The 23319-nt window shown below is 45.4% G+C and overlaps 1 protein-coding gene across 7 annotated transcripts in view; it reads left to right on the forward strand.

Annotated features, from left to right (window-relative positions):
* SLC4A11 (solute carrier family 4 member 11) overlaps window positions 1–23319 on the forward strand; it is a 134023-nt gene that overhangs the window by 105616 nt on the left and 5088 nt on the right. For all 7 annotated transcript variants that reach the window (XM_088057126.1, XM_088057127.1, XM_088057128.1 and 4 more), the window contains 10 exons: window positions 3578–3703; window positions 4405–4518; window positions 5548–5680; window positions 5975–6048; window positions 10696–10921; window positions 11645–11751; window positions 12850–13018; window positions 15440–15613; window positions 20034–20229; window positions 21761–21930. In XM_088057126.1, the coding sequence (XP_087913252.1) occupies window positions 3578–3703; window positions 4405–4518; window positions 5548–5680; window positions 5975–6048; window positions 10696–10921; window positions 11645–11751; window positions 12850–13018; window positions 15440–15613; window positions 20034–20229; window positions 21761–21930 (1489 nt within the window). The remainder of the gene's footprint in view (window positions 1–3577; window positions 3704–4404; window positions 4519–5547; window positions 5681–5974; window positions 6049–10695; window positions 10922–11644; window positions 11752–12849; window positions 13019–15439; window positions 15614–20033; window positions 20230–21760; window positions 21931–23319) is intronic.

Below are 23319 nucleotides of genomic sequence, written 5' to 3' on the forward strand. Positions count from 1 at the left end.
CCCCTTCTCTTCCATGCCTCTCCTGCCCTAGATCAGATATGAGGGAGCTCCTGCATCACTCTGCAGCCCTTCATCCCTAAATATCACCTGAGTATCAAAGTTTAACACCCTGAACTTGTTGTGATTTCCCCAAAACATCCAGCTTGGGTTGCTTTGGGGTCTCTCTGTGGATGGGAATGTTGTAAAGATGTATAAAAGCATCGTGTTTTGTCTCTGGATGTTTCCTTCCCAGAGACCCAGGATTTCCTGGGAAATGGGCTGAAGGAAGTGAGCTAGAAAGGGAAAAATCTGAGCCTTGATCTGATTTTTCATGCCTCTCTGCTCTCAGCATATGCTTGGCTTCTGCTCCAAACTCCCTGAGTGGATTTCCTTTTCCAGTTGAGTTCTTAGTCCCACTTGTTCCGTGATTTACTCTTCACAGGACTTCAGGGAAGATTCCTCTTCACAACATTGGGCAGAATCCAACAGCCATCACATAAATGAAAGCCCAGCTTGAGAAGTTTTTCTTCTGGGAGAAGTTTGTAATTCTGAGTTTTACAGTGTTTTTAATATCAAAAAGTGATCTTTTTTTAAAAAAATTAAGGCTTTAATAAACACATCCTTGCTGCTGTTCTGAAGGTCAATGTAACATTAACAGGCAGTTCAGAGAATGTCCATCAGCTGTGATTTTGATTTAGTAAATGTACAATTAATAGACTTCAGGAGCTGTAAACCCAGTTTTTAGGGCTGCTGGTCATTAACTTAACTGCTGTGGAATCCCAAGCAAAGTGGGGCCAGAATTGCTGCAGTTTCCCCTGAAACTGTAACCTTGTCTGTACAAACTGTGACATTTCAGAAATCCAGGCAGGTAAAATGGAACTGTCACGCTGATGAACATAATTGCTCCCCATTCCAGTGTGTAGCTATTCCTTAATTTCAGGGGAATGTTCCTGTAATAATCAGCTACTCAAATTCCACAGCTGGACCGAGAGTAGATAAATTTCCCTGGTGCAGGTGGAGTGACACATTTTTCAGTGGCTTTATGAGCCTGTCACAGATGAAATGCCATCATAATGCAGCTCACCTTCTTCTGAAGGAAGCCACGGCAGTCCATGGGCTGCAGAACATCCTGAAAATGTTTCACCAGATGTTGGCTTTAAAAAGGCAGAAAGGTGAATCGTGGTTAATGCTGGATTTCAGTGCCTGTGGCAGGTGGATCTGTACAAGGAGAGGCAATGTTTGGTCGTGACTGCAATTAAAGAGTGAGCAATCAGCTTTGGGAGGAAGTGTGTTTAATCTGGTGTAATTGTTGTCTCTATTACAAAGTGAATTTCGCTGCATACCAGAAGGATTCTTGATCCTAGAATCTTCTCTGGCTGATTATGGATTAGAGAAAGTTCTGGAAGTCTTGGACCCAGCCAGAATGAATCACAGAATCACTGAAGTTGGAAAAAACCTTCAAGACTGAGTCCAAGCTCAATCCCCAACCTTGTCACCAGCCCAGAGCACTGAGTGCCACCTCCAGTCCTTCCTTGGACAGCTCGAGGGATGGGCACTCACTGCCTTCCTGGAACAGCCCATTCCAGTGTTTTACAACCCTTTCCACCAGGAATTTCCTCCTGGTGTCCAATTGAACCTCCCTTGGTGCAGCTTGAGGCCATGTCCTTATGCATCAGGACCTCCATGACCAGCAAGGGCTCCTTTGCCAGGACTGAAACTGAAAATGAGTTTTTGTGATGCTCTTCAAGGTTTATTCCTTCTGCCCTCTCATACTATGGTTTAACTACCTGAACCTTTGTAAAAAAAGATATTGTTTGCTTCTCTGAACCTGGTTGTCCTTTCAGAAATGATTTTGCTGCCCCTGACCTTTCATATTGGAAAGATGCCCTTCTCCAAAAAGCAATATTTTGGAGTGACAGAGAATCCTCTGAACCAGGGTGTGACCGTGTCTACTCATGGAACCACCCCTCAGTCCTGTTTGTCTTGCCAAATCCTTCCTTTTCTCTAAAGGTCTCAAGCAGTTTGGAGTGTGAGGTAGGAGCCTGCAGCTGTTGGACTCAGGATCACGGGAAGTCTTCGTCTGTGAGAATTAAATTCCAGGCCCTTGGGGCTGCCAGGAGTGGTCAGGAATGTGACCTGTGGTTTCTGGATCTTCCCAATAAATGGAAAGGAATTTGTCTGGGAACAGCTGGTCTGATGACTCCCAAAAGGTCAAGCTCATATTTGCATGCTTGAGGTGTCTCTTGTCAGGTTTTAGCCTGGAGTTTGAGGATGCTGAGCATCCCAAGTGCTGTTTGTGTCTGTTCCTCTCCTGCCTGCAAGCAGGCACACCTCACAAGGTGTCCTTTATTCATGTGGCTGCCTTGTTCATTACACATCACCTTTGATTTTTGGCTTTTTACATCCTCCTCCCATCCTTATCTCTGCCCTGCAAATGGTGCAGAAAGCAGATGTTAGATAAGATCCCAGAGTCATTGAGAGATTTTTTTTTCTTTTCATTCCGGTGATAAAGATTTTCAGTGTGCCACCAATAACCTCTAAAGCCAAGCCCTCCTTTATCTGATCCAACTCACTGGATTTTACCTCTCTCAGCAAGGGGCTGATGCTGCATAAAGCTTATGTGGGCATTTGGGAGCTCAGGGCAGATTCCTGTGTGGGAATTCTCTGCTCTGGAGCCTTCCAGAATGGAAAATTGGGCAGCTCCAAGCTCTTTCAGCTGTCTCAGAAGAAGAGAACCAGCAGGGATAGGCAGGCTGGAGGCTGAGGAGACTTTCTCCAGTGCATCCTCTCTGTTCTGTGGAAAAACTTGTGTTCTCCTGGAGCAATATCAGCTGCTGTCATCTCATCCTTTCTCCTGTGCATCCCCAGTGAGCTCATACCAACATCAGCCTGAAAACAGGAAGGGGAAGGGAAGCTACTTCAGAGGCTCTTAAATTCATATTCTGACACTTTAATTCTCTTTCTGGCTGCTTTGTGTTTTGGCCTGGTGTGTTTTTTCCGATGGAGATGAGAGAGGTGAGTGGATGGAAAAGAGAGAGGCTGTTCTTTCAGCAGGGCCTGTTAAAGCAAATCTCATTGTAGCCATTCCTGACCTCTGGGGCTGTTTGTTTTTGTGTCCTGCTGCCATTTTTTGGCTCAGGGTAGCATATTATTGATTCAAACCTACAGCCTTAGACTTCTGTCTAGAGAAAAATGAAGTGCTTCATGTTTTCCTGCCCAAGACAAGAGTAGGGGGGACAAGAGATCCTCGTGAAGCTCATTAGGGACACAGTCCAAAATGCCTGAAAAGTTGATGTTAAAAAGGCAAGGGGTGGGAGCTACAGTTTCTGCCTTGATCCTCTTCCAAGCTTTGGGGACTGGCAAAACTGTGCAAAAGCCTTCTTGTATTTCCTGTTTTGATGATGTCAAAAATGTCTGGTCCCAGATGAACAGAAGAGTGTGGGTTGTGCAGAATCAAACATTAACAATTTGGTTACACATTTAAATGTGGACTTGAGTTTCTGCTTCAGCTTCTCGAGATGAGCTATTGGTGCCTGTTGCTGATGTGAGAAGGTTTTCAGTGCTTTACCAACATGATTTTTGTTGTGGTTTGCCCCAGGTATTATTGGGAACAACAAAGCTATAGGGAAATATATCACAACCATGATCTTTCTGTACTTTGCCTGCCTCCTTCCATCCATTGCCTTTGGGTCCCTCAATGATGAAAATACCCGAGGAGCTATTGGTGAGTTTATCAGTTTTGTGCTTCTTAAATTTATCAGTTTCATGCATTTGATTCCGTGTATTCAAAACGTCATTTTGGTCACAGAAAATTGTGATAGTTTTTATTTACAGGGGGAAAACAAACCCAAAATCATAATTGAAGGATCTTTTCCTAATTAAAAAATTTGTAGAAAACCAGAAAAACTGAGCACTGCTTTGGGTGTTATCATCTGACTTGGACTGATACAGATGTATGCTGCCATATTTTTGAATTATGCTGACTTAATGTAATTATTTGAACATTTTTCTTGGTACAAGCTCCCGTGCTTTTGACCTAGATTTGATTGCTAGCATTGAAGTCCCTGGGACAGAGCTAAACATCATCCTTCATCCCAGTTGCAGAAGAGTTTGTGCTGCAGTCCCAGTTCAAACAAGCACTGGTTATGTCTTTCAGGCATTAAAACAAAATAAATATATTTAAAATGTATATATAAAATATAACAACATACAGAAAAAATCCCAGAGTCCACCAATTAGCTGAACATCTGGAACCCTAAATTATGGGTACAAATAAAGGGTCACTTTTTGATTTATGAGTGTGTTACTCTCCAAACATTTTTTCTACTCATTAGTGGTTGGTCTCTCTGCCCTGTGAATGCTCCTGGATGAGGGAGGGATTGACCCAAATCCCTGTTTTTTTCTTTCAATCCTCCCCAATCCCAGATGTGAGGAAGACAATTTTCGGGCAGTGCATTGGAGGGCTGCTCTACGCCCTCTTCTCGGGGCAGCCCCTGGTTGTGCTGCTGACCACAGCTCCCTTGGCCCTCTACATCAACGGTGAGTCTGCAGCAGGGGATTGGGGGATTGGAGCTTTGGGTGAGAGCTTTGCAGAGCTTGAGCTGTGTGTGTTGGATAAATTGATATTTAATGGCTGCTGTCAGGGAAAGGTTCTTCCCCAGAGGGTGGTGGGGCACAGGAACAATCTCCCCTGGGAAGTTACAGGGCACAAAGTCAAGGAATGCTTGGACAAGGCTCTCAGGCACATCATGGGATTGTTGGGGTGTCCTGTGTGGGGCCAGGAGTTGGATGATCCTGGGGGTCCCTTCCAGCTCAGGATGTTCTGGGGTTCTGTAAAACCTGAATCAAATTCCTCCCCTTTCCATCAGAATATCCTGAGTTGGAAGGTACCCACAGGAATCATCGAGACCAGCTCCTGGTTTAGTTCAAATTGTTTTTCTAAAGAAATCATTTTGCAGTGAAAAAAACTTCATGAAAACAAGCATTTCCTCAGCTTCAGTCAGGAACTGTGTTTCAGTAATGGTTTTCTCATGTGGCTGCATTTAACCAGTTTGAGACAAAGTTTTTTGGGTTTGTTGAGTTTGGGGCTTTTTAATTGATGTTTTAAAGTATGATCAGCAGCTTTCTAGATAACACAATCTGATCTCAATGAGCCAGAGATCAAGCAAAGGGACAAGCTCAGTATCTGTGGGGATAATCAGAGGACGGGTTATGACCAGCTGGAACAAGGAGCTGTGAGACCCCCTTGCTCAACAGCATCCCAAAATGTCAACGAGAGCAAATTCCAGCTGCTTTTGTGGCCTCAATCCCTAGGAAAAATGCTTTGAGCAGTGTGGATGGGGAATATTTCTCCAAGTGTCTCTCCCCATTTCTTGTGATGGAAGGGCAGAACAATTTGTGTTGATCCAGTGTCCCTCTGGAAGTGCAGGAATATGGATTTAATGGTATCTGTAATAAATGCCTTTAGGAAAGTCTTGAAATTGGTTCTTTTTGGCCTGGAACAGATGGGAATCACTGAGTGGCGGTGACAGGAGTTGATTGTGACACACAAATGCTTCACTTTTGCAGTCATCCAAGGAATCTGTGACGACTACAACTTGGATTTCAGCGCTTTCTATGCCTGGATTGGACTCTGGAACAGCTTTTTCCTCGTGATCTACTCCCTCTTTAATTTCAGCCTCCTGATGAAGCTCTTTAAAAGGTAGCTATTTTCAAGAAGTCATATTTTGGTCAGATTATTCTTCAAATGGAAAAATTACACATTCCACAAGCTCCTTAATTATGAACGTGCTGCAAAATGTATTTTGTGGGATGAGGAAAGTATCATTTTGGCTCATTGTTTCAGCTTGAAAGAAGTTCTCTGATTTACTGGGTTTTGTTTCTAAGTTGGAGCCTAACTCAAATTGGTGTATTTTCATGTAAATTGATGAATATGCTGATTTTTCTTTGAACAGAGTTGAATGCAGCTCTATTAATTCCCGGGCTTTTTCCACAGGTCAACAGAAGAAATAATTGCACTTTTTATATCCATCACATTTGTGCTTGATGCCATCAAAGGCATTGTTAAAGGTAAGTCTTGCAACAGTGTTCTTCAGAGCAGATCTCTGCTTTGGTGCCTTGTCAAAGGCAAGCACAAGGCTGCAAAAAATGTGTGATGTTTGCTTGTTCTGTGCTTATTCAAAGTCTTCAGGGAGGAAAAGAAAATCAGTGTGTGTGAGATGGAAGCAGCCCTTTGTCAGCAGTTTACCTGGGTGTGCAGAATTTTTAGCAGCTCCAATTTCAGTTGGTTGAGAGAAAATTGGTTTCTAAACTCTCACCAAATGGAGAAGCCATGATGTTACAGATGTGAGAGCCTTTTCCTGATCCCAGTTTGGTTTTGAATGGTTCTGGCAAAAAAAAACAACAAAAAAACCCCAACAAAAAACCAATTTAAATGCAGTGTATGGAGTCCTTATTCCTTGACACATTATTCAGACTCTGTGGAGGGGAGTTGAAAGATGGGTTGAGGTTTCCTGTTTCTCCCTGAGCTCTGAGACCCTTCTGTAATGGCAGCACAAGGACTCCAGTGCCTCCAGCACATTCCTAAAGCTCCTCTGCCCTTTCCAGCCACCTGGTTTTCCCATTTTGGGGTTAAATTCTACTTCTCCATGGAGAGCCTTGGGGTTTAACAGATTCCTCTCACACTTCTCTCCCTCCCCACAGGGAGTGGCAGGAGGTGTTTGAGAAGGTGAATCACAGTAGCAGAAATACCTTGTGAGTGGCAGCATTTCTGTTCATCCCAGTGAGGAGCTGGACAATGCTCCATTCCTTGATTTTTATGACCTGTTGTCCAACATCCCAAAGTTTGGGCTATCCTTGGAAATATTTCAGGGTACACCCAAGCACTCTCCTTGTTTTTAAGACAGGCTTGCAAGGGAATGCTTTCCAAGAGATTTGACACTGCAGAGCAATTTGAAGCGAGATACTTTCTCGCTTGACTGGGAATCCTTAATTTGCCTTGTGTGCTTTGATTGTGCAATCAGAGGTTTTCTTTCTCTGCAGAACACCTGCATCTTTTAAATATCCTGCTTAGAGCTTGGTGAGGGAGAAGTTTTCCTGGGATAGCTGTTGACTCTGTGAGCTTTGCTGTCAGTGTCCTGTCCTGGAGGCTTGGGACAGTCTCCAGGTCATCCTCAACAGGACATTCAGCTGCTCTGTAAAAATTAGCAAATAGTCACAAAGTTTCTGCAGCCCAGAGCTGATCTCCCATAGCAGAGGTGTGGGGTGCAGGTTAAAAGTGCAGGAAGCATCCACTGGTCTTGTCTGCCAGACTTTCAGGAATATGAGAGTAAATCATTGGAGTATTGCAGTGGGAACTGGAGAAGATCCTTAAGACAAGGGCCAGTGGCCTTACTGACAGAAACCAGGTTTAGATGGGATATTAGGGAGAAATCCTTCCCTGTGAGGGTGGGCAGGCCCTGGCACAGGGTGCCCAGAGAAGCTGTGGCTGCCCCTGGATCCCTGCAACTGCCCAAGGCCAGGCTGGATGGGGCTTGGATCAGCCTGGGATAGTGGAAGGTGTCCCTGCCATGGCAGGGGGTGGAATGAGATGGTCTTTAAGGTTCCTTCCAACCCAACACATTCTGTGATTTTATGTGTGATTAATGAACCAGCTAAATTATTTTTGTACTTGTGAAGGGATGAATTTATGGGAATGATGGTAATAAAGTCACACCAGCTCACATTGGCTTCAGCTGCACCTGGGAGTGTTCAAGGCATCCAGAGGTGTTTCCAGACTCAGGAGGGCACCGGTGCTGGCAGGCACAGACTTTATTCTTAACCCTCTTAGAGCCCATATTTAAAAACATGACACCAGTGCAGCTCACAGCTGTGGGCTCATCTTTGTTCTTCCCCTCCTGTTTCTGAGGAGGTGATGGTTCACTGCTGCCACCTCCTCCTCCCACTCAAAATTTTGGCTGAGCAGTTCAGTTAGAAGTGAAAGCTGGTATTTTCCCCATGCTGTTTAAATGTGTCCTGGTAGTGCCTTATCCCACTGGCAGCAGCTGGACAATGCCACCTCTGCCCAGATGTTTTCCCAGCCCATTCATAGCCTTGATTTTTTGCAAGGTACAGGAAAGGAGGGGGGACCAAAGCCGTGAGTGTTCCCTCGGTCCCGGTGACACTTTGTTTTCACTGCTTGTCCCGGCCGCTGAGGCTGTGTTTGTTTGATCTTGACATCTGCACTGGGCAGGAAATGGTGGTGAGCAAGCAGAGGAAAACAAAGCCAGCTCATGTTGTTGGAGGCTGGAGAAGGGCTCGGCTTCAGCCAGGGCACCCCTGGCTCCGCTGCTCTCTCTGGGTGTTGGCAACGAGGTTCGCTGAGCTCTGGTGTGAAAACAAAATAGAAATGTTCAGGAATCAAATCCTTCCCAGCAAGGTGGTACGGGGTGAAGGCCTCCACTCTCTGTCTTGGGGTGCTCTTGTTGCTTTAATTAAAATACAAGAGGAAAGCAAGGTTTTTTCTTCCATCCAGGAGGGACTGGAACAATCCTGCCTGGGTTGGTGCGTATAAATTGAATTGCAGCCTCAGAGATGGAGTGTGGAACGATGGAGTGAAGCTGAGCAGAGGACACCAAAGATCAGCCCCAAATACATTATTACAATATATCCCAGCCCTAAATATATTATTGCAATATGGCCATCTGTGGGAGCTTGAGAAAATCTACAAGAGCCAAAACAAAATCACTTGTTTGTTACTCATTCCAGTCCAAGTCTTAATCCAGAGGAATGCAAATCCACTCTCTGTACTTCCTGGGTTGTTTGTGCTGCTGGTTTCTCTGATGCTCAGATGTGTCTCTAGGACTCAGTAGCACTTGGGGTGAGCAGGCTTTTCTCCCTGACCAACTGTGAATTCCCAGGAGATGCTGCCAGAATCATTTTTGTCAGGACAAAAGCGTCCTTTGGCGTTGGGAGCCGGCAAGCGCACATCTTCCAGCGACCCATTCTGCGCCAGGCTGTGGGTCATGGCAGTGTCCTGGGCCCCAGTTTTACCTGTTTGCAGAGCAGCTGTGTGTGTCCTGCCAGGGCTGAGGCAGTGGAGCACGGAGGGAGGAAGTAAAGGAGAGCAGAGCCTCTTCTGCAGCATGTGAATGGAAATGTGGGCGCTGACCAGGGTCGGGCTGGGTTTGCTCCTCACTGGGGGAACCTTTCTGGAGCTCTCAGGTGATCTCCTCGCTCCTGGCTGCTCGTGGTGCTGTTTGAGAGGTTAAATTTTGAACTGTAAACCTTCTGTGGTGTTTAAATTTATGTACAGGTGTATTGACTGTGAGGCAGTCTTGTCTCTTGTGCCACACTGACCTCATCCACACTTGTGGAATGCTCAGACTCCTTTTAAAGCACCTTTAAATCCTTCTAAAGAAGGTACAAGAGCCATCATTACTGCATTTCAAATGGCTTCTTGGCTGAACTCGGGGCATTTGACAGGGGTGAGCTCCAAACCAGCAGTAACCCAACCTGGGCTTAGCCAGGCTCAAGCTGGTTGCAAATATCGGTTATGCTGCAAAAGATCATTCAAAGTTTCTTTTCAAATATTCTGAATTAATTTGTCTCCCCTGTTTTCCCTGCAGCCACTGCAGATGGAAAACCTGAAATTTTTGGGGCTTTTGGAACCAGGATTATTATTTGAGGGTGAAGGAAATGTTAGGAGGTGCATTTTAGCCTCAGCTTCAAGTGGTTGTTGTTTTGCCTAGAGAGGATGGTCTTGCCCTTAATTTCCCTGTGAAGAGTTTGAAGGGATGTTTTGACTAAAATGAAGAAAGGTAGCGGGACTGCAAAGCTCTGGCATGGTGGTTTCCATGCTCCTGTATTTCCCATGGCTACAGGGAAGTGTGGATGCTGAATGTTGCCATTTGAACAGATATTGTTGGAACACTGAGGCTGCAAAGCCCAATTCCCGTCTTCTGGTTTTACTTGCTTCTTCAGGCTGTTCTTCCCCAAAGAGGTTAAATGATCCCAAAACCATATTTATACACTCAGACACAGCCAGTGACATAGAAATGGGATCACAGTAAATGCTCAAGAGCAGGAGGGTCTTTAGAGCTGTCCATTCCTTTATAAAATGCCTTTGAGCTGATCTAAAACATTTATGGACAGTTCCAGGGGCTTTACTGGGTATTTTGCTTGTGCAGGTTTACTTCAGGTGCCCTGTAACTCTAATTTGCATTGTAAATTTAAATGTTCTGCCAGGTTTTGCATATCATCAACGCTTGTCTCTAAAACCTGGACTAGCCTTGGAAGAAAAGTAATTACTGTACACTGTGTAATCCACTTAAGGATCTGTGCAGCCTGGCTGCTCAGTGTTTCCAGAGAATCCTGATGGAATTTGTTTGCCAGGCTGCTGAAAGCAGGTGTCTAGATAGAAATATTTATATGTAGATCTAAGAGCAGTGCTTCCAGTGTTGGGAACAAAACCACATAATTAGCACTGGAAGTCCTTCCAGTGTTGCTTTATAGATTAATTTAACTCTTCCCTGTTAAGTAAAAAAAATCAATTTGTGAAGCTCTGATTTCCTAAGAGCAACAGCTCTGATTTCTTTCTGCAGGCTTGAGAGGCAGAGCTGGTGAAAAAAAAAATTATAGTGAAGCATAACTTTAATACTTCACGATCGAGCAAGAAACCGACTTTATTTTACTTGCTTTGACTGTCACACTCCTAACTCTTGCCTATTGGTTGTGCAGTTTTTAAGAAATATTACCACCACGGGCACACAGAAGGCGGAAAATCACGGGCTGATGCTATCCCAGGCCTCAGCATCAACACCACTTTCCTGATGAACTCCTCAGTGAGCGAGAACCAGACTTGCACTCACGATGCGCACTACGGGCGTGAGACCGCCGTCCTCAGCCTCATGTTGATGTTGGGAACCCTTTGGCTCGGCCACACGCTCTATCAGTTCAAGAAAAGGTGAGTTGTTTAGAGCTCAGACTGCTGATTATTTCATGTTCTCTCTGAGGGAGTCATTAGCAGCTTCAATCTTAATTCTGCAACCCAGGAAAATCGGGTGGAAGCCAAAGGCAGAGGTGAACTTGGCAGGGCCACCTGGAAAATGCTCCCAGCAGAACAAAACGTTCACTCAGTGGATGATGCTCTTCCATCTTTGGTTTGGCCTCACAAATGACTTTCTAAAAAAGCTTTGGGTTCCCAGTTCATGTTGAGATCCCTGTATCTCCCTCCAAACAGGCATTGAACCATTTTTCTGGGTGAAAATTCCTGATGATGCAGGAAGGGTCTACTGGGAATGTACCTTCAGTCAGCTCTTGGGAGTCAAACACTGGCTCTGATTTGGGGTTTGCTCCTATTGCTCTTAAAACTCTTCATTTGAAATGCAGGAAGTAATTAAAGTAAAGTGGAAATGAGACACAAATTGGTGCTTGAAGGCCTTTTTTTTCCTAGTTTGCATCTTATTCTCTTGTTTCTTTGTGTTTTGCTTCTGCATTCATCAACCTTCAAAGGCTGTAGGTGCCAGAGGATTTAGGGCTGAGTGAAAGACTGATTCTTCACTCCAATGATCTCTTTAGAATTGCAAGATGGGACTGAATTTTCACTTCTAAAGCATTAAATGTTGTCAGGATTGAGTGATTGTCCTGACAGTGGGGTGTTGATGGGAATTTTTTGTCTCTTTTGCAGCCCATATTTGCACGCGAGGGTACGCGAAATTCTGTCCGACTGTGCCTTACCCATTTCAGTCCTGACCTTCTCTGTTGTGGGTTCCTATATCTTCAAGGAAATTGAAAGTAAGTTCTGGTTTTATTCTCTGGAATACTGGGCTTTGTGAAAGAGAGAAGTGAAATCCTAGAAAGTTTTGCTAAAAACCAAAGTTCTTCCATATAATTTCACAAATACTGCATGTACCTCCCGCCAAGAACTCAGATTTCCTCATCATTAGATTGATGTCATTCAAAACCCTGGCTAAATGAGGCTGGGACAAGAAAAATTATCCAGATGTGTCTTTTCAATGGGTTTGAGGTGTGTGTCACAGGGAGATGAACAATTTCTGGCAAAGAACAAAGGGCAGAGTAATCAGCAGGCAGGAAGGGTTGTTGCCAGTCATATCAACATAGAGTTGGTCATCCCAATTTGTCCTTTTTGTCTCCAGTTTGTTTTCCTTATTTAGGTGAAATGGTGCAGAGCATCTGGGCAGCTCTAAGTTACACAAGGAAATCTAAAAATGAGACACCATTCATTGGCCAGATAGATCAACTTTTCCATATCAGGAAGTGATAATGGGGACAGGAATTGCATTGTCCTGCAGTGACGTGAGCGGGTGATGTGAGGAAATGTATGGAAACAAATAAGAAATGTGTTTTTTTTTTATTGTGATGGCCATTCCATCCAGTTGGATTGCAAAATGATGCGTGGCCATGTGTGATTTATCCCTAGCCATGGATTGCTTCCAATGGCAGCAGAATTTTGATTTAGGTTTTATACTAAAATGCCTTGCACAGCTTGTTGGAGATGAGGAAGTTTCCAAATGCCTCTGTGGGTTGATGAGCTGAGCATTATGGTGCTGGTTATAAAGCTTCCTCATCTAAAAACACCTTGCATCTGTGGAAAACAAGTTTCCCTCTTTTGTTTTGCTCCAATATCTGTAATGCCTCGCTAGAACTAGCAGTGGCCTGTCCCATCAGGATGGCAGCCAGATCCTAAGTGGATAGAGGGAAAAAATAAACCAAACCAGCCAGATGGACCCGTGTCCCATGGCCTCCAGGCTCCCAAATGCCAGAGCATCATGCCTGCTTTCCTGCTTGCTTCGCAGTTCTTCGTGGTGTGGGTAAAACATTGATGGTTGGAGGATGAGATGCCTCCTAACATCCTTCCCTTCCTCTTTGCAGTGTCCAAATTTAACTACAACGCCTCTGACAGCTTGTTTGTGCTGGCCCCCGTGCAGTCCCTGTCCATTGGGTCGGTGATGAGTGCCATGGGACTGGGATTTCTCCTCTCCATGCTCTTCTTCATCGAGCAGAACATCGTCGCGTCCCTCGCCAACGCCCCGGAGAACAGGTAACGCCTTCGGTGCTGCTTTTCCCTCTGTGGGGAGCTGTCCCTGGGTCTGGCACCACCACTGCTTGCCCAAAGCTTGTCTAAGCATCAGAATATGTATTCAGGATGTGTTTTCAGGAATTCCTGTTGTCACAGGTAGAGGTAACTCTGCTGCTTAACTCCTCACCGTCCTCAAAGCCCAGTGTTGTGGCAGTGAGCCAATACCACAAATCCTCAAAGAGCTCATCACCTCAACCTGTTTCTTCTTTACTCTCTGCTCCACACCATCGTTTGTCCCCTAAAACTCTCAAGGCATTTTTCAGTCTAATTTTGGAGTTTTGGGAGCCGAGAGGTGGCGTAGTGAACGTGAAGTGGATATTTTGTACGGTTTGAGGTCTTTGGATGCACCTCAAGATATTTAGGGAGTGTCTGACACATGTGGACACTTGCACTGCTCTTGCAGTACAGAGAATTTGTTGAAAATGAGAAGTCAATGACCTACATAAATGTTGTAGCACAACATGCTGCAGCTGAGCATCAGGAGTGTTTGGAACTGGTAAATTCCAACTGAAAAAAAGGTGGAAGTGCAATAAAACAATATGTCCAATGTCTGATAACTCTCACTTACGTGCAAACTTGAGATGTTACACTATTAAAATATTCCCCCTGATGTTTTTGTGCCGACTGCCATCAGATGTGATGTCAAGAATGAATGTGGATGACTTTTTTCCGGGGAAACTACCATGTCTCTGAGGACTTTTTGCTAATGTGATGCGTGGGAGGGTTCTCTCCTTGCATAATGCACATTAGCATTCTCCATGTTGTAGCTGGAGTGACACAGTATTAGGAGAGAGGAGACAAGCTCAAATTCAGCTACACTAATTTAGTTTCCTTTGACCACCTCTTATCTCTATTATATCCCTTTAAGTGTTGCATAAATCTGTATGTAAGTGGGTCATCTCTTGGCTAAGATGAATTTAGTCTAAACTTTTGGTATTTTCCACTAGGATGTCTTCAAGGAATGTAAAATGTTCTTTGGAGTTTTTCAGAGTGCCTGGGTACAGGGCTGAGCTGATGCTGGTCAAGTGTTGGGACAGGGATTTTTAGAGATGTAAAAACTAGGACTTGACCCCATCTGTTTGTGGTGCCATCACAGACAACTTCCACTAGCCCAGGTTGCCCCAGTTTTGGGACAAAAGCCTGGTCCCACTGGGAGTGTCCCCCTCCATTGGCTGAGGAGGCAGTGGGGTGAGTGGGTCAGGTAGGTGTCTACCCTGCAGTGCCTCGGGAAGGTGCTGGCAGGAAGGGTGGGATTGCAAACGCTTTTCCTGAGTTGGCTCACGCTTTGGAAATGCGGCCCCTGCTCACGTGCTGCTTTCTCTGAGCAAAGGCACCTTCAGCACCCTCAGGGTCATTGTTTGTTGTCCTCCCCATTCTTTTCAGAAGGCTTTAAGGACATCAACCTGTTGGAATGAATCCAGAGGAGGCCACCGAGATTATCAGAGGGATGGAGCCACCTCTATTGTGAGGAAAGGCTGAGAGAATTGGGATTGTTCAGCCTGGAGAAGAAAAGGCTTTGGGGTGACCTCATTGCAGCCTTCCAGGACCTGAAGGGAGCTACAGGAATGATGGGGAGAGACTTTACAAGGGCCTTGAGTGACAGGACAGGGGGGAATGGACTCAAACAAACAAAGAATATGTTTAGATGAGATACTAGAAAATAATCCTTCCCTCTGAGGGTGGTGAGGCCCTGGCACAGGGTGCCCAGAGAATCTGGCTACCCCTGGATCCCTGGAAGTGTCCAAGGCCAGGCTGGATGGGGGTTGGAGCAACCTGGGATAGTGGAAGGTGTCCCTGTCCACGTTGGGGGTTGGAACTGGATGATCTTCAAGGTTCCTTCCAACCCAAACCATTCTGTGATCCACTCCATGATTGTGTGACTACCAAGGAGGAGCTGAAGTTTAATGAATTCCTGTCCCATTTTCTTATCATGCAGTAGCAATTACATAATTAGGGGATTACTGCAGCATACTGAGCATGTGTTCTGCTCGTGGGGAAGGAGAGAGATCAGGGTTACAAACGAATTTCAGTGTCAGTTCTTTGACAACAAATGCTCAGGATTTTATCCGCTCCCTACGTGGACTCGGCAAGCAAACACACACGTGGATTTCGTGTACACTCTGCAATAAATGTAGGAGAAAAATGCTGATGAAATTTTCATGGGTTGTTACTTTGTTGGGGCTGCCTTTCTGCTCAAAGTTGTTCTTTCCAGATGACAACAGCTTTGGGAGCAAACCATCACATTTCCCTGCCTTTAGTGTTCACACTGTGCCAACAGTAAATCCAGAGGTGTGAAGTGTGTGAGAGCGCTCGAGTGTTCACCAAAGGCGGCCTGTGGGGTTTGCACCAGGTGTAACCACTGTCCCCAACCCCTCATTCCAGGCTGGTGAAGGGCACAGCCTATCACTGGGACCTGCTGCTCGTGGCACTGATCAACACGGGGCTGTCGGTCTTCGGCCTGCCCTGGATCCACGCGGCCTTCCCGCATTCCCCCATGCACGTCCGCGCCCTGGCCTACGTGGAGGAGAGGGTGGAGAGTGGACACATCTATGAGACGTAAGTAGATCTCTTTGGATTCATTTGTGGCTTCCCAGTCCTTTGGGAACGGTGGGTTGCGTGCTTGGGGTGTTGGCTGTTGTATTCCAGGTATGGAAGTGATGGGAAGATGCCCCCAGTGAGTCTTGGTTTGGCTTCATCCCCTTCACTCAAGCACTCAAATTCATACTCTGGCCAGTGGCAGAATCCCACAGGGATCCCACCCTCTCCATTGCTAATTCTGCTCTGGAAAAGTCAGCCAAGGCCATTTTCAGTTTCAGCCTTGTGGGAAGCTGAGGAGATGATCTGGCCGAATCTCTCTGGATGCTTTCCCCAGAAAGAATCCAAAGCTGATTCACTGCCTGAAACCTGTCTGGTGGTTATTACGAAGGGGAAGAAAAATGCACCATTATTTCAGAGCTCCCATAACATCTCCCACCACATTTTGGGAAGGAGATGCTTAAACTCTCTGGGTTTTAAACAAAAACAAGTGTGAAAGCCATGGCTGGGTCATGGGTTTCTATTTAAGACCAATTCTTCTGCTGCTCTGAGTTGAGCAACACATTCTTATCACAGACCTATTAAAAAAAATTGAAAAATTAAAAACCTTTTTCTCATGAAACAATCTCTGCTCTGGAGCAGATCTGGCCTGTTTGATCTCAGTCTGTTGCAGTTGAGTGCTTTTACCACAGGAGTGGTAATTTCCACTCACGTACCATTAGTTTTAATTGTCCTGCCTTAGTTTCCATTTTCTGAGTTGCCACTTATCAAAAGTGAGGCTAAGTGATCATTGACTTTGGGGAATGGAGTGGGTCTGCCTTAAGTCTTGCCTTCATGCTTGTTTTGGTGCCAAATGGCCCAGCTCAGCCAGGCACAGCTGACTTTTGGGTCAGGGATGGACAGATTTCACCTCCCACCTCTAGAAATTGCCGAGTTCTGCTGCTCCCTGTAACTTTCCTACAGATCTTTTCCTGGGAGATCAGTCCCTTGGGTTTGTATTTCCACGTTGATACTGGTTGTTTCCATGACTATATCTCTCTTGAATAAATGCTAAACCCCATTTGAAGAAAAAATCCAGGATTTTAATCCATGCCCTTGCTCCTCGTGTCCATGATATGCTCTGGGATACCTCCACTCTCTGTTGCTTTGAGAGATGCAGAACTCACAATTTGAAACCCACGTGCCAAACCTCCCTCCTGTTGTCACTTTTAATATCAAAGTGCCTCTTTTTCCTCTTTTTCCACTGTCATGATTCTGTATTCTGGCTTTTCCTTGACAAAGTCAAATCCCCTGCCTGAACTAAGGAATAATCCCTGCCCTTGTCCTCTTTTCCTTCACCCAGCTGCCCCAAAAAAAAACACCAGAGGGTCCTTTTTGGCCACTCTGACTTAGATACAGCTCCAGTGGTTATTCTGGAAGGGCTGAGTGTGTTCCCTCATGGCACAGCTCTGCTCTGCTGGAGGCAAATCAGTGCTGGGAGCTGGATATTGGGAATGAAAAAGGGAATGAGGGTTTCCTAGTGCTTTGAACTCCCTTTGAGACCAAAGCTTTTAGTTCTCTGCAAAGCACTGGGGCTAGAACAGAAGGCTCCAGGCAATGTAGACATCTTCTTTTTTTTCTTTTCTTTTTTTTATTTCCTTTTTTTTTTTCCTTCTTAGCCAGCTCTGCTGAAAAAGAAATGAAGCTCAATTAGAAAATCATCTCTGTCTCCCTTGGCAGGCTTCTTCCCTGCATTCAAATCAAAGCTCCCACAGGATGATGATATAAACAAGGGTAAAGATCTGTCACAGTGAAAGCAAAATTTTCTTCTCCCCTGTAGAGAAACAATTTAGGTTTCCTGTGGCAATCTGCAAACAGGCTCTTGTTGTTTACTTGGAGAAATTCAGGAATAGCTAATCCCATGTTAACCATATTTAGAGGATTTTGGGGAAATGAGCCTGGATTATGCTCTTTAATCTCCATTAATTACTTTATTTCCATCACAGCACAGACTTTCTGGAACTGTTCCTCAAGGGCCAAACCAGATTTTGAACACATGGAAATCAAGGATTCCTCTGTTGACTTAATGTGACTGCGATGTTCTTACTCTGGAAATGAGGTGCTAGAATTAGCAGGAGACCAATCTAAGGCTGGGAACATCAGTTTTAAAAATATCATGTTTAGCCAATTATGAGCAATTTTAGCAATGTTCTGATAAAATATTCCAAACTAATAAGTGGCATTAGCAGGAGCTGGCAGCAATCGCAGTACATCTTGTCTGAGATCAAACACAGTGCTGTGATTACTGCATCCCTAAGAGATGGCTGTAGAAAATTCCATGAACTTCAGAAGTCTCTTAGCAAAGAGATGCCACTCTGAGCTTGTACTTGCAGCCTTGCATCTGATTGAAATGTGGTTTTGTAGCTCGTTTTGTTCCTGAGCTCTCCCATTTGCATGACTTCCCTTGCAGACTTGTGTGTGCTTGCAGGGCAGGAGCCTCCCCAGCAGGAGGGGAGATCTGTGTCTGAAATAGCAGAAATTCTTCCTGTGTGGCTGACCTGGTGCTGGAGGAACTCTTGCTGTATCTGGATGAGGTTAAATCAGTGCATCCTTAAACTGCTGCTTCTCTGAGCCACCACAGAGGCTCATCGTGGTTCTGGCAGCTCTGGAGTGGCCAAACTCTGGAATTACTCTGGCACAGAACTTCCAGTTGCACTTTAAGCTGCTTGGCTCTGTTCATCTCCAGGACTTCTGTGGTGATCCTGACCTCTGGAGGCAGTGGGAAAGGTGCCAAACTCTGTCCATTTAGGTGATGTCCCAGTTCCACCAGAGCTGGCAAGAGTGAAGCGTTCTGCTGTCCCTCAGCTCCTCTAGGCACTGGCAGGGACCCCTTGGATGGAGGAGACTTGCAAGAGGATCCAAGAAAATCTATTTGGAAGGAGAAAAGCTGTGGTTTAAACCCATTGGAAGGTTACTTAAAGGTTAACACCTCTGTGCATCCTGTCCTGGTAATCCTGGATGATTTCTATGACCTGCCCCATACTCAGAGAAGAGTTCCAGCGTTGTTCTCAGGACTTTGCGTGCTGTTTGTGGTACCTGTTGTTCCTTAGGTCTCATGACTGCTGGTGTTAATTCTGCCTTGTTGTCCAAATCCTCAGAGCAAGCTTTGGGCTGTCACCCTTTCCCTCCCTCTCCAAATACAGGTGTGGAAAGCCCTTTCATCCCTCAGCTTCATTTTGCTCCTTGAAGGTACAAACAGATTTGAAGTTCAACCTGACCTTACTTCTAAGCAAAACTCTCCAACTTAATATTGCAATAATTCAGTCTTCTTTAGGACAGAAGGGATTTTGAAGTCCCAGCGGTGCATGTGCAAAGGAGGGAAGTGTGTTTTGATAGATCATTTGTGTTAATCCTCAGAGAAATTTTGTGTACAGGGCTAATTCAGAATTTGAGGGGTCTCATCCAGGGAATGAGGTCACTAAATGCCACCAAAACAGCCTATGGACAAAAATTTTCCATCATAATAGGGGGATTTATTCACTGGCTTATCCACTGAATTGCTGGATTTATCTTCTAAAAAAAAAATAAATTAGGAATCCTCTTTTTCTCTACTTGCAAGTAGTCTTGACAGATGTGGGTTTTCTTTCCTCCTCTTGTTTCTGGTGATTTTTTTCAGACTGGGAGGAGATGCTCACAGGTTTAGCTGAAGTGCAAAGAAAACACAGCAGCCTCCCCTCAAGTGGGTTGCTAAAGCTGCTGCCTGCTTTCCTGTCAGTCTTCCCCTCAAAAAAAGCTCAATTTGTGGCCTGTCAGCTCTGGAAAATTTGCATTAATTAATGACATGTTTTGCGTGGTAATAAGCAGTTGCCCACAGCAGGATTGAATCCCTGTGTGGTGCTCTCAGCACTCCCTTCCATGTAAACAGGGAGATCCTCGTATCCATCAAAAATGCTGACTCGCTGGCAGGAGGCTGCTGCCTTTCTCTTGTTTTTGTTTTGTTTTTTTTTCTCTCCAAGAGGTTCCTTATTTCCTGGAGAAGTCAATGAGTTTTCTTTGGGACAGAAGCCAATTGCATGTGCCCAGGGTAAATCAAGGGAAGAATTACTGCCCAGAAAGAGGATTCTTGCCTGGTTTGGGTTTTTTTTCTGCATTGTGCTAAACAGAATCAGTTTTGAGGGTAATTTAGCTCAGGATAGGATCTGTAGAGCTTTGCAGAAAAGGGGAATTTGGCACTTTTCCAGCTGCTCTGTTTGAGCTGTGGATTAAGTGCCTGGCCTGGCTCCAGCCAGGCTCTGCCTCCTCAGTGTCAGCACGGGGCCAGAAGTGCTGATTTCAGTGTGCTGAGGATGAGTTTCCCTGGTGGCACATGTCCTTCTCCTCCACGGAGCAGCCACTGGGATAAACACTTCTGGATCTTGGGGTGTTATCCCTTCTTTCCAACCCCCTCTTTTCCTGCTTCCAGGATTGTGAGTGTGAAGGAGACGCGGCTGACAAGTCTGATGGCAAATTTCCTGGTGGGGCTGTCGCTGCTGCTCCTCCCGTTCCCCCTGCAGTGGATCCCAAAGCCGGTCCTTTTTGGCCTCTTCCTCTACATCGCCCTGACCTCCATTGATGGGAACCAGCTCTTTGAGAGGGTGGCTCTGCTGCTCAAGGAACAGGTACCTGCACTTGGTTTGCAACCTGAGCACACAGCTGTTCAAACCGTTGCTCTCTCAGTGTGGGATTTTTTTGGGGTTTTTTTTTGGTTTTTTTAACCCCCCCTCCCCGTGCTGTCGTGTCCACATCTTCAGAGTACATGCATTTAAAAAAATTAATAATATAAGATAGAAAAAGCACAACGTCAGGAAATTATGATCTTTGATTTCCTCAACAAAGCTTCAGGCAGGTAATTTTTTTTTGTGCTGTTTTACGCTTTCATTTTGTGTGAAATACCGCAAAATGGGATTTTAAACTCAAAATTAAATTATTTGTGTTATTGAAACCTCTGTGATGTGGGCTGAAAACAAACCTGGGAGATGTTTTTTTTTTTTAAATCTGTCTCTGTTACAGGTGCTGAAAAGGTGTTGTTTGGCAGTGTAGGTGGTACCTGGAGCAATCTCCAGCTCACCTGCTCTTATGTAACAAGGGTCAAGGGCTTAATAAGCCCAACATTTGGCTCAGCATCTCTGCTAATCTGTCTTGATCTCCAGTATTACATCCCAGAGGTTAAAACTCTGAAATTCGGGTAAAGATTACAGTTGTCATGTCAATTTTTGAATGAGAGTTGAACGGCTACTGATGTATGTGACTTATTACTTCTGCTTTCAGTAGGAATTATGTGTGGAATTTTCCAGGCTTTGGCATGGAAAATGAAAAAAATATTCTCAAATATGGAAAACTCCCTTTTGTGGAAACCTTTTAATGGGTCATGGCACGATCTGAAAGCCACTGAGGCTGTGCTGGTGCCAGCAGACAGTCGCTCATCCTCTTCATTGATGTATAGACAGTGAGTCAATGCCTGTGCTCAGACATGAGCAAGGAACTGTCAAAAGAAACCACCATATTTAGCCTATTAATGTCATTTTTTCCCCCTTATTTCTCAAAAATGGTTGGCTTATAGGGGCACACGGAGAAAATCCCTGAGCACATCCTCTTCCCGCACTGCCCTCATCTCCTGCTCTGCCCCTAACAGGGTTCAGCCAAGAGATGGGAGCACCAGGGGCAAGCCTGGAGCCTTGGAAGGTTATGAAATAATGAGGAGCTGGGTGTCAGGTGGAGGAACCACTGACAGAAACAGCACCTGGATGCATCTGCTCTCCTTCCCCCCACAGGATCTGTGGCTGTGGAGCCCTGACAATCCCAGTCCCCCTCAGGGAATCCCATTGCTGCTTTTCCCAAGATACAGCATTGCACTCCAGATGTTCCCAGAGGCAATCCTGGCCCTGAGGGACGCCTTGTCTTCTCTCCAGGCTCCCAGTGCCCAGTCACCCTATGGGTTTTGCTGCCCACACTGTGGTTTCAGACACTGGAATTAACCCTACAAATCCCGTGTTCAGCTGCTGAACCTTCTAAGGACTCTGATGTTGATGCATTGCTTGTACAAATTGATGACTTCCCTCAAACCCTGGTGTCCCAAAATCCCATTCTGCTGTCACAAGTCCAGGTCCCTGCATGTCTAACGTGTGGTTCTCCTCTTCCCTTCTTCTTCAGACTGCTTATCCTCCGACCCATTACATCCGCAGAGTTCCCCAGAGGAAGATCCACTATTTCACAGGCCTGCAGGTCCTGCAGCTCCTCATCCTCTGTGGGTTTGGAATGTCACCCCTGCCTTACATGAAGATGATCTTCCCCCTCATCATGATAGGGATGATCCCCATCAGGTAGGAAGCTTGGCTGTCTTTTATCCCTGTCTCCCATGCCTTGTGTCTTCAGGCTTGGATTATTGGAAGTCTGAGGAGAGGAGAAATTGGGAGCTGGGCTTGTTTAGTCTGGAGAAGAGTGAGAGTGGATCTCACTAATCCATATAAATATCTCCAGGATGGTGCCAAACTCTTTCCAGTGGTGCCCAGGGACAGGACAAGGATTAATGGCCATAAACTAAAACACGAGAATTTCTACCTCAACATGAGGAAGAACTTTATGTTGAGGGTGGCAGAGCACTGGAACAGCTGCCCAGGGAGGCCATGGAGTCTCCCTCTCTGGAGACATTCCAAACCCACCTGGGCATGTTCCTGTGTCACCTGCTCCAGGGGGATTGGACTGGGTGATCTCCAGAGGTCCCTTCCAATCCCAGCTATTGTATGAAGTGAGTTCAGTTTTCTGCATTTTCCAGACTAACCAGCTCCTGGAGGTGGAGAATGATGAGGGTTGTTTTTACCAGCTGCTCAAGCCTGAGGAGGAATCAGGATTTCAGTGCTGCTGGGAATTGTGCAAAGAGTTCTGGGCTGGCAAGTGCTGCTCTTCAGCTTCCCAGGAGGGAAAAACCTCTCCTTTTAAGTGCCTGTGGGATGCCTGATCTTCCTGACAAGCCACAGTCCAAATCTCTAGGTGTTATTTGATAATGTTCCTTACCACTTTGTGATTTGATTTCCTCAGGCCAGTGCTCAAAGCAGAGCTGGAAACTTTGCCTAAGAGGAATCCTTATCTCTTACCCAGTGCTGTGGTGACCTCACAGACCTCCTGCACTGCTGGATGCTTCTGTCAATGATCAGCTGGGTGAAACTGGCCACATTTAGACTTAAAATACATATTTTAAGCTGAGAGGACCCCACAATATCCTACAGTCTTGTGAGAGAATTGCTAAGAAATTTAACTAATTTCTTCCTTGGGGTTCATTAGCAGCCACTGCCCATCATTCTCCACTTAAATCATTCATGCTCTCAGTCCTTTGGATATAATGAGAGGCCATAATAAGATCTTGGAAGGAAAAGATCAAGTTTCCAGTCCACTTGATTATTTTTAGGCCACCATGGTACCAGTGATATCTGCTTGACTTTGAGCTTGCTGTCCCAGAGATTTTCCCTCTGATCCCACATTTCAGAGCTGCCAATTTGCTAATCTGCACCACCTGATGTGTTGTTTTCCTTGGCTGATAAAGATGGGTCCAGTCCTTTCTGAAACAAAAGCAAATGTCAGAGCTACCGTGGCTTTCAACAGGATCATGTCAGAGCCATTTGGGCTGGATTTTAAAAGATAAACAGGCTTGGAAAACACTGAAATTATTGTTCCTCTGGTAGCAGTGCCTCACCTGCCCTTCACACTGGTGGCAC

This window comes from Pseudopodoces humilis, chromosome 6, assembly GCF_049639895.1.
Source record: "Pseudopodoces humilis isolate 2021_Gansu_Grassland_sample_001 chromosome 6, ASM4963989v1, whole genome shotgun sequence".
Taxonomy (NCBI): Eukaryota; Metazoa; Chordata; class Aves; order Passeriformes; family Paridae; genus Pseudopodoces; species Pseudopodoces humilis.